At 34.9% G+C, this 10,450-nt stretch overlaps 2 protein-coding genes across 2 annotated transcripts; both read right to left on the bottom strand.

Annotated features, from left to right (window-relative positions):
- Window positions 1-2,604: 2,604 nt before the first annotated feature.
- On the bottom strand, window positions 2,605-3,313 carry LOC114742248 (RING-H2 finger protein ATL22-like; the record flags this gene model as incomplete). The annotated part of the gene is made up of 1 exon (XM_028930524.1): window positions 2,605-3,313. A coding segment is annotated over exon 1 (588 nt), but the record flags the coding sequence as incomplete, so codon positions are not given.
- Window positions 3,314-5,049: 1,736 nt separating this feature from the next.
- On the bottom strand, window positions 5,050-9,637 carry LOC114742247 (deSI-like protein At4g17486). Its single transcript, XM_028930523.1, has 4 exons — window positions 9,381-9,637; window positions 6,609-6,896; window positions 6,226-6,306; window positions 5,050-5,714 (listed from the first exon to the last, which is right to left on the bottom strand). Exons 1-4 carry the CDS (start codon window positions 9,550-9,552, stop codon window positions 5,590-5,592), a joined length of 666 nt encoding a protein of 221 aa, XP_028786356.1. The 5' UTR covers window positions 9,553-9,637; the 3' UTR covers window positions 5,050-5,589.
- Between the last annotated feature and the right edge of the window lie 813 nt (window positions 9,638-10,450).

Raw genomic sequence — 10,450 nt, 5'->3', positions numbered from 1 at the left:
AGATCGACAATAAGAAAAAGGGGGAATCTAATTGATTATAGAAACAAGAAGGAAAAACTAAGGTCAAGCAACTACCATGAAGAACAATAAAGGGTATCGAATTGGTTAGTGGAACAGAGATGAAGACCAGCGTGAGGATGAAGAAGAAGGATGATGATGGAGGAGCCATCCCCATCAGTAGGAAGCTGGTGAGTGTCTTCTCCAATCCAACTTCCAGTCTTCCAGAACAATTTGGGCCCTCGCGAAATTACATTGTATACCTCGTCTGTTGTTTTGTAGGTGGCCGAGCAATGCACAACCCGACATTTTTAATTTTCCCTGCGATATCACTATGAAACGATGACGCCAATTATGATTTAATAAAACATCAAAATATGTACAACTTTTGGTCTCAACCCCCAAGAGAATTATTTTATGGCTGATGAGTTTGTCAAATTATCAGATCAGATGACAGAAAATTATATTGCATTTTGATCACATTTCATTAAAAACTAAAAAAAAATGACTGTTAAATTTTAAAATTTCAAATTATGAATTATTATAAAAATATATTATCATTTGCTTTTTTAATGTAGTTTTTTTTTATGAGTGTAATAACTAATACTGATTTAGAATTTTAAAATTCAACAATTATTTTTTGGAATTTTCCCTTGTTCTTTTATGATTAGTAAATATACAGTTTTTATTTTTATTTTTTAAAAAGTCTGTTCCCATTTTAATTTTGGTCTTTTAATTTTTTTTTCATTCAAAATACTAATCTCTATAATTTAATAAAAATTTGGATCATTTTTATTTTGAGAGATCTAAATCTATGATTCAAAATTTAAGAGATTAAAACCAAAATAAAGACAAATTTGAGATACTCAAGATTTTATTAACCTTATTCATCAATGAAGATGAAGGCTGGAAACTAAAAGTAATAGTCCATGGAAGCCGCCGAGAATAATATTCTCTCCAATTCTTAGACATTTAATAATAATTTTACATAAAATAATAAAATTACCTAAACATCACTTATTTCTTTTAAAATATCACTCTTAATGAAAGTGATTACTTAGAAGAATTTGATTAATTAATTAGAAAGTTTAATAGTTAAAATAAAAATACAGGTAAAAAAAATTAATATTTCAAGCAAAACATATTCTATTATAAAATGAAGGTTGCAAACTAAAAGCACTACTCCAGGGGATTTGTCTTTACATATGACCCACTCAAAATCAAAGAAGGAAGCATAGGTTGTGTGCATCAAGTCTTCTATTCCAATAACACTTGACCACTTTTAAGTGTTTTCCTAATATATGTGAAGTTAATAAGTTTTTTTTTTGGGTTAAACATAGCATTATCCAATTTGAGACAATTCTGTTTAAGATGCTATTATTGGGTATTAAATAAAAATACCTTTCTCAATATAGATTCGAACTACTTCTCTCAATGTGAATTCCAACATTGACTTGTCATTAAAAAAAAATGGTATGCGTAGACGCGCATTTATATTCAAAACAAAAGGGTCAATTATTAGGCAGGGCTAAGAAAATTCTAACCCAAAATATTGTGGACCTACCCACTTTGTCTCATGTTCCACACGGCTCCTGATCATGATACCCCATTTTGTACGCTGTACAATTGAAGTCGGAGCTTCCCATATTACTCTCCTCAGTAAAGATTGGGTTCAGAAAATGCTAGTCTTTTACAATACGACCAATTCATGTTCAAAGTTTTCATTAAAAAAATGTTCACATTTGATATCTAATGTAAGCCTGTACTTTTGATGACAATTTGGGTTCGGGTGAAAGATAATTTCTCGTTAAAAGCTTGCGAGGTCAAGCAAGATGGTTCCTCGCTATTAATAGTCTCTGATTATGACGATAAATGCCAGCATTGTCATATAAGTTGCTCCTTTATTCTGCCCAATAACAAACCTCCTACCTATACCATTGCCACGTATGACTTTAAACTTCCTGTCGTGTTGGACCCGAAAATTAAACTTTGCTTGTCACGTTGAGGGACCCACCTGTGATGTTCTCTTTCACGAGTTCCCAGGATTTTCTCCTTTAGGATGTCTCAAAGGATTTGGGGGAAAGGGAGGAAAAGGATAGATGGGAACAAAAATACATTCCAAGTCAGATACATGATACCTTACAAGATAAGCATCAAGAAACTACATGAGATCTTCACTTTTGTTTCGCAATTACAGAGGAACAAGATAACCTTTCTTTATCTTCTACAACATCACATGCTATATATCTCAAACTTCACGAAATATCCAAAAAAAAAAGATCCTTCTACGAGTTCCCACCGCTAGGATCACGATATTCTGTACTAAAATTCAAAAATTTACCCATTATGTGCTCTAATTCTCACAGGCTCTGTAATAACCGATCTTCTTTCTCCCCAGAATTCGTCCCTGACCACTGAACCTTTATGCTTACCAGTATCGCCATCACAATCACAAAGACGCAGATAACTACAACTGCACACAAACATAATGACTATATCATCATGAAGTATAGATTCTAACGTAAGCTTTATCGAGTTGAAAGAACCAAAGATTGCTGGAAGAATGAAAGAAACTTATTTTACCTGTGTGCTCTGTTCTGGTTCTTGAAGCAGAGGTGAGTCCCAGGTTAATCCGAGACCGAGACTGTTGTCGGCGAGGTAAGGGGAATATTCGAAGGGGACCGCAACGGTTTTGACTGCTACACAAGAAGCAGGCAGAGGCAAGGAAGGGTCAACTGTGTAGACATGAAAGTCGGATCCACTCATACAAGGAACCTCCATGAAAGGACGGGAAAGGCTGGTCGAACAGTTCAGATAAGTGTAGTCCTTGAGAACATAGAAGTAACGAAAGGGGGTGAGAGAAAGATCGAGATTCAGAAACACGTGGTGGACACAGTTTCTGGGGTCAAGAAGATTGATTCTTTTGGTGGGGTAGGAAATTGATTTCACCACCAAATCATCGCCATAAGAAGGAAAGTAAATCTTGGTGAGATTCTTTTCACAGAACAGCTCGAAACCAGAGGGAACCTCGCACGACTTGGACTGCTGAGGTTGTTGCGGATTCAAACGAAAAGGATAGGAAATACGAGGAGCGCCATTACTGCAACTTGAAGCAGGGGGATTTGCAGAAAGGAAGTGAACAGAGTTTTGGAAGACTGAAAACCAGAAGAGGATGAGGAAGATGAATGGAGGCATGGTGAGTTTGAGAAATGAAGGAGGAAAGAACACAACGACGACGACGACTTGGAATGAGTCCTAGTTTAATGTTCCAGGTTGGTACATAAATGGTTGGTTATATATATACACAAAAACATGTACATATATATATATATATATATATATATAAAGCAGACCAAGTAAGAATTTGGTTTCTTGCAGACCCAAACAAACACAGGTAGATACTAAAGTTATACACTTTGGAGGTGGGGGCACATTTATAATTGCCAATTCGTGAAAAAGAACGGCAACAAGATGCCCTTCGAGTTGTTTTAATTTAAAGTATGGCTTCTAGAGTTTGCGCAAAATGCATATTTAAGGAAGAAATTGATAATGAATAAATAATGGAAGGTTAGGTGTAAGATTAAAAATTAATTTCGGGCAAAAAAAGAAGATTAAAAATTAATTAGGGGATGATAGAATAGAATAGGAGGGTAGGGTTCAAGGTTGACCAAGTGGCTGCTGATTGACCAACGTGGCACGAGGATTTAATATATTGTGTCTTATTCACTTGACTTGGGAAGTTTCCCGTCTACTGTGATAATGAGGTGGTTGTACATATCTCTCCGTTGTAGACGATACAATAAATAAAAGTATGTAGAATTAAAAATTTGAAGTACGGCGAAATTAATTAATAAGTACTAATTTTTGAAAACAAAGTATGCATTTAATTCTTATACTCCTTGCTACTCCGATCTTATATATAAGTTTCAAATTTAGATAGAAATGTAGTACATTTTATAAGTTTCAAATTGGGTTTGTCACAACATTTAAGGCATTTTTCAATATTATCTTTAATTATTTTTCTTTTATCACATATCCTCATATATTCGCTTTCATCTTTTTTCTCATTTATTATAAAAATATATTTAAAAAATACATATTTCTAACGTATTTACTGTTTTCAGTTAATTTTAACTACTTATTTATTATTCGTGAATTAGTTATTTAAAACTTATAAGAAAAATTGAAAGGAGTAATTACTTTAAATATTTAATATTTATCATCAAACCCTTAATATGTAGCCAATTTTTAATTTTTTTATGATATTTTTTTGAGATTTTCTGTACTAGGAATTATAATTATCTTACCTCCAATTTGTTATTGTTTGTCATAAAGCTTACGGTTTCAAAGTAAATAACTAATCATATCAATAAAATTCAAGGGCAGAGATACATTCATTATCTTAATTTTATTTTCCAAGGACATCATCCCCCCTGATATATTTAGGATCCTAATCTGATCTTTAGTGCCTGAAGTGCTAAATGCGTTAGAAAAATAAAATCAGTGTGTTAAATATACCCAAAAAAAGATTATAATATTAATACAACTGAAAATAAAACTATGGGACTAGATGCACCTTTAATCAAAAGTCAATAAATACTTTCCAAATCTTAATAAATAAAAATTAAAAATTACAATGATTTGTGAGGATTAAATTATATAGCAATAAATAAACGTAAAAATTCACACGGGAATAAACAGAAGATAAAATAAAATTACAAAAGTCAAAAGTTTAATTTGTTCCCCTGAATTTGAATTTGTCCATATAAACCCCTACACAGATAATTTCATCCATCCGTACCCTCTGTGTCTCTCTCACACACACTCCTTGATAACACTTGGTCCTACGTGAGCCGAGAGCAAGGATTAGCTATTAAGGAAGTTGTCCGGAAAAAAGCGAAGGAATCCAATGCACTTAGCTTGCCACCTTTGCGTGTTACTTTAATTCACCCGTCCAAATCTCGCCTTCCCGTGACCCCAACCTCCATGCAAATGTTTCCAAACACAAACAGCAATGAAAAGCACCAGAAATACAAGACAAACTGTTCCATCCTTTATACAGAGGCCCAGGCTCATCACCATCAGAACTCGTCCTCCACACACCTTCAAAGTTTTATTTGACTTCAACTCCCAAACCATATTAGAGCGGAATCACAATAGATATATATATGTGGGGGGGGGGGGAATTTACACAGAGTTGTGGATTTAGGGAGTAAAGTTGTAGCCTGCCTAGCACTTGTACACCCCAAAAAAGCGGGGGGCATACACAAACACACAAGGCGGGGGTGTACACAAACACACACAATACATAGCACACCTGAGCCAGAACATTTTTGCTTTTTGAAATCTAATGACTTCTATAAGAATTCAGACAGCCCCTCCAGCTTTAAGGGGGCTGGACATTGGTTGAACAGATTATCTTCACACGTCACTGTACTGTTAAATATGCCTTTTGCTTCTCCAGATAGAGCTGTTTGATAAGCTTGTCACCAGGGTGAGCTGCGATTGTATATACGAATATGATGCAAACCGAACAAAGAATAATATAATCACAACACGACAGGAACTGATAAAATCAAAGAAGCTCCCGAGCTAGCCGCACCGGTTTTCCTTTAGAAAGGCTACGTCACCACTAGATGCTGTTAGCAGATGGTGATTTGGCTCCTCCTCTTCACTTTCTATTGATGCAGACAACCCAGATTCTGATCCTTCGTCATCTGCAATATGAAGGCAACATTCCATTGTTCTAATCCCCAATGATCATGCAAACCAGTTTGAATAATTTATATCACACAAATGAATGCATAAAACACAACCCCAGAGAAATAAATACTCTGCTAAAACAAATTGATTTCCAAAAGCACCAAAAATAAACCTTGAGATTTTGAAGAAACAAATCAATATACATCTAGTTCAATAATTAACTTGTCAAATGTTTATGCTGTCGTCCTGTGGTTTCCAAAGATGTGCCAGATCGTCTTCTAATGTTCACAGGGAAAGAAATAAGATCCGTGCCAACTTTGTTTCTTTTTGTATTTTCATCGCAGATGTGCGTATAATTTCAAGATTTTTCACTTAATCCTCACTATGTTGTGCAAAAAATATTGAAAACATGCTGGATATGTCACAAGCCATCTGCACTTCCATAATAGAAATTTTCCTCCTTAGACTGTGAATAAAGCCAGATCATAGAGAGTATTGTATGACAAGGTTGCTTGCGTATCTTACCAGTATATGTTAGACGTTCAGGAAGATGTCTAACTGCAGCAACCTGAAGGCTTTCTGGCAAAAGACAATTGCAGAAAGAACCTGAAAGTTTAAACTATATATCATCAGATGACAAAAATAGTAGCATCTGGAATCACTAGGTTCACAGAAATTCAAAAATCCAGCCTATCATAAGCAATTGCTTGGTGATGGCCCAAAAACGCTTGTATAATCAACTCCACTAATCTGAAACTCTAGTTAGCTGGGAACATAGCAGAATCTGATTCAAAATTTAGACCATATGCAACGATTGGCGACACAAACAAATGCTTATTGCGGATGCATATATGCATGAAAATGGATGGTAAGGTAAGCAACCACAGTCCTCAGTCCTCAGTCCTCACCTACACGAGCCATCCGATTTACCCATCCAGGGATAGATTTCCCAGTTAGCCGCTGACAGACTTCATCTGTAAAATGGTTGCAATTCTTGGCGATCAGATGGTAAGTATCTCCATGATAATTAGAAGAGAGGCGCTCAATGAAGCAACGAAATTCTGTACGAGACAAGTCAGTGCTGCCTAGCAACACTGATCGTCTAAAGATAAAGCCAGGGCAGCTTCTAGGTTCAACCTCAAACACTCCACTTGATGGATACTCATGTGCACCAAAGCCATATTCCATACCATGCGCTGCCCAGGAAAACATCAAGCTATATGTTTGTTAAAATTAATTAAAGTTAAAATGACAAACTAGCGCATCTAAGCTCCTTGTCAATAATTTGTTCAAGGGACATAGTTCTACTCCTTTATTAAACAGCTTTTCTCGCTATCATCTACTCTGTTGTTGGATAGAGTAACTTGGAACATTCCAAAATCGTTGCACTGAAATATGAACGAAAACTTGAATAGAAACAGGATGTTTAGTGGTGAGGTGAATAAGATACCGGCCAAAAAGGAATACTCCCTTCATTAATTATACTTTAAATGGTCATCCAAGTTTCCCCTACTGACCATATGTTGTGATAGGGGTCAGGGACACTACAATTTTAATACATCATTTGCGGTTTGTCCAAATCTCTATTTGACACTGTATGAGCTCAATGCAGGCAGATGGGATTCTCATTTACAAACTTTGACAAGAAAACCAATGGACAGATCAAAATTTTAAGGTTCACAAAGTCAATTTACCTTGAATGCTTGCATTGATGTACTGTTAAGATACTATATCAATCACAAAGTTATGATGGAATCATACTATGAATATAATCTCAAGATTCAGCAAATCTCTATCATATCATCAAAGGAGAATTACCATAAAGTCCCAAGAAAGGAATTTAATTACCAAGAATCCAAATGACAAGTGACTAGCATGAATCTGTTATCATTTCCTACTCTGAAACTTATCATTGCATGTTCTTCAGTTGTCGATAAACTTGGGATAATTTCCCTTTCTAGGGACCAGATTGTAATTTTCCCTATCATCAAAATCTCTTTCTACACAGCAGAAAATCAAAAGAACATATAGAGATACTGAAAAGATCTTGAAAAGGTTCAACCAAGCAAACAGAGTGAAGTCACAGTGATGCAATTGGTTATTGGAAAAAAGAACCACCACGACTTCTTCCTTGAACAGAAAACTCAAATATCTAAATCAGATTCTTTTTTTTTTTTTTTAAACGAATATCAATTAGGCCCCCAAAAAAACTTTGATCCACTTGGCAAATGAAACAAAAAATTAATTCAAATGGAAAGTCACAAATTTAAAACAATAGCAAGTCATCTCCTAAATTCCCAATTGAACCATAAGGAAAGATATGTTCGATCAAATCCCAGATGAGCATGCCTGAGATAACAGCAAAGTCAGTAGTCATAAATATCATGTATGTTCTTGATGTAAAAGTTATGAAATTTCATATGTAACAATGTACATAATGCGATGGAAGCAGTTAAAAGCAAATGGAAAGGTGAAGTTCTCCGAGTGTTCAAGAACTATGATAAAACATGCTAGAAAATTAAATGTGAGGCGAACAAGAGTTGCTATGGTGAATATGGGAAGTAGTGAATATCGGGCGTTGCAAGGACAAGAGAAAGCAAAAGGTGTAGCTAAGATGGGAATGTTAAAATAAATGTGTGGCCATACACAAAAGACAACATCCGTAATGATTGTACACAAACAAAAGTTGCTATGGTATCTATCAAAGAAAAGGAATAATATAATACTCCCTCCGTTCCTTATTATAAGAGACAAATAACCGAAATATGTTGATCAAAAAAATAGTTAAAGTTAGTTAAGAACAATTAATGTATAAAAAGTATAATTTTTTTTCCAAAAATACCCTCATTAATAAGGAGAGAGAGCATGAGAGAGAACAATTAAATTATTAAAAGAAAGAGAAGTGGGAGGGAGAGAGAGTATGAGTTGGAGATAATAAATATGGGTAAAATAGTAAATTAACACAAAAAAGTAGAGACAACTTGTAAGTGTCTCTTATATATAGGAACATGGCATAAGCATCAAGTGTCTCTTATAATAAGGAACGGAGGGAGTATCAATTAAGGTAGTCTAGACATGCTCAAAATAAGCCACTAAAGGCGCTAACAAAGAAAGCAGAGTGGATGGCCTTTAAACCTCTGAAAAAATGTACATACCATGAAAGACACTCAGAAGTTATTGAATGAGATCTTATCATAAATAATATATCTGGAGAGTTAATAAAGCATAATTGCACTGAGTGATTCATGCAGAACACCTAGAATTCTTTTTGTGCCTGTGGACTCATCATCCAACATTATTATGGTGGATTACTGTCGAATTTCTATAACACGATGAGATGATAAACCAAAGTAATGGCAGCTTAACCTCAACTGCATTCAACATTTTCAAACCGCACTTCTTGACTGGATTTCTATATCGAAATTTCCATTACGCATGAGAAAGTAAGACCTTTCAATTCAACTACTATTTCAGTATTTTTCATTTCATTTTCTTTTTAACAAGCAAATAACACACCATTATATCTTAGTAATGTGCTGTGAGTATAAAATAATGATCTTACAACGCAGCTAAATTTCACAGATGAGAAAGTATGAAGCTGGCACATATCAAGAGAATCATGTAAACGTCATAAAAGTATGAAGATGACACATATCAAGAGAATCATGAAAACGTCATACCTTCTATACCCGAATGAAAGATTCCAAGCCCGAACAAGTAAAGATAATTGTTTATAGGCGTAAGGTCATATACATTGAGATAAACCACAGTACGACTCTTTTTCTCACTATTTTGCTCCCTCTCCGAGCTCAAATTCGTGCTAGAGCTAGAGCTCAAGGGGAACAACCGCATCGTGAGAAATTTCTTCACCTCCTTCAGAATCCTTCAACTATATGCTCAGAGTCAAAAACCCATACTCTTTGCGAAGAAGCCCAGCCTGTGAAAACATTAGGGGGAAAAAAATTAGGCATATCATTATCAAGCACCGACTTGCATACAACAAAATCTAAATTCTATTTTGGTTGGTACCCAAAAAGTAGAAGAAAAAAAGGAAAGCTGAAATAGTTGCTTAATTGTGAAACTGAAGCAAAGCAAGCGGGGGCTAAGTAAGATCAGGTGAGGATCAGAGTCTCAGCCACTTTGTTTTCCTAAAATTCTTGTATGGAAATCTCAAAGTCGCAATGGTGGGCATATCAAGCAAGATAAGAAGCCCTAGAAACTCAAAATTCAAAGCAGGATCTGGCATTGGACAATCAACTTGATCAAAAAGATTGAGCAAAGAAAAACAAAGTTATGAAGAAGCATAGGACTTGAAAATTGAAGAAGGATTTGGAACAATCAGCCTCACGAAACAATACAGAGGGACTTTACCTTACCAAGAAGCCAGAAGCTAAATCACAACGATTGTGGGTTTCAGATCATTCACCGCCATTTCCCAGCAAGGGAACTAAATTTTTGGGAAGCAGCCATTATTAGATTTAAAAAAAAAAAAAAAACACAAGATTACGAGAGTTTCCATTTTCTTCTGTCATCATGGTCTGTGATTACTCTTTTTTTTAAAAAAAAAAAAAAATCTGCAATAGATTGTGATTACTTTATAGACTTTTATTGAAGCTAAGATGACTTTATAGTCTATAGACTTAATTTAGACTTATATTGAAGTATTCTGACCAAAAAAAGAAAAGACTTAAATTGAAGTATTGTGGGTCCGCCCCGCATAAAACAATGAGGCTCACAATTTATAATAAAA

The sequence above is a fragment of the Neltuma alba genome, unplaced genomic scaffold, assembly GCF_004799145.2.
Source record: "Neltuma alba isolate B1F8T4 unplaced genomic scaffold, ASM479914v2 tig00003692_pilon, whole genome shotgun sequence".
Lineage (NCBI taxonomy): Eukaryota > Viridiplantae > Streptophyta > Magnoliopsida > Fabales > Fabaceae > Neltuma > Neltuma alba.
This window is presented reverse-complemented; position numbering and strand designations above follow the sequence as displayed.

Coding starts and splice junctions, on each gene's coding strand:
- LOC114742247 (XM_028930523.1), bottom strand. CDS start 9,552: ATGCGGTTGTTCCCCTTGAGCTCTAGCTCTAGCACGAATTTGAGCTCG. Junction 6,897..9,380: donor CTTTCATTCGGGTATAGAAG/GTATGACGTTTT, acceptor TTTCCTGGGCAG/CGCATGGTATGGAATATGGC. Junction 5,715..6,225: donor TGAACGTCTAACATATACTG/GTAAGATACGCA, acceptor TTCATATTGCAG/ATGACGAAGGATCAGAATCT.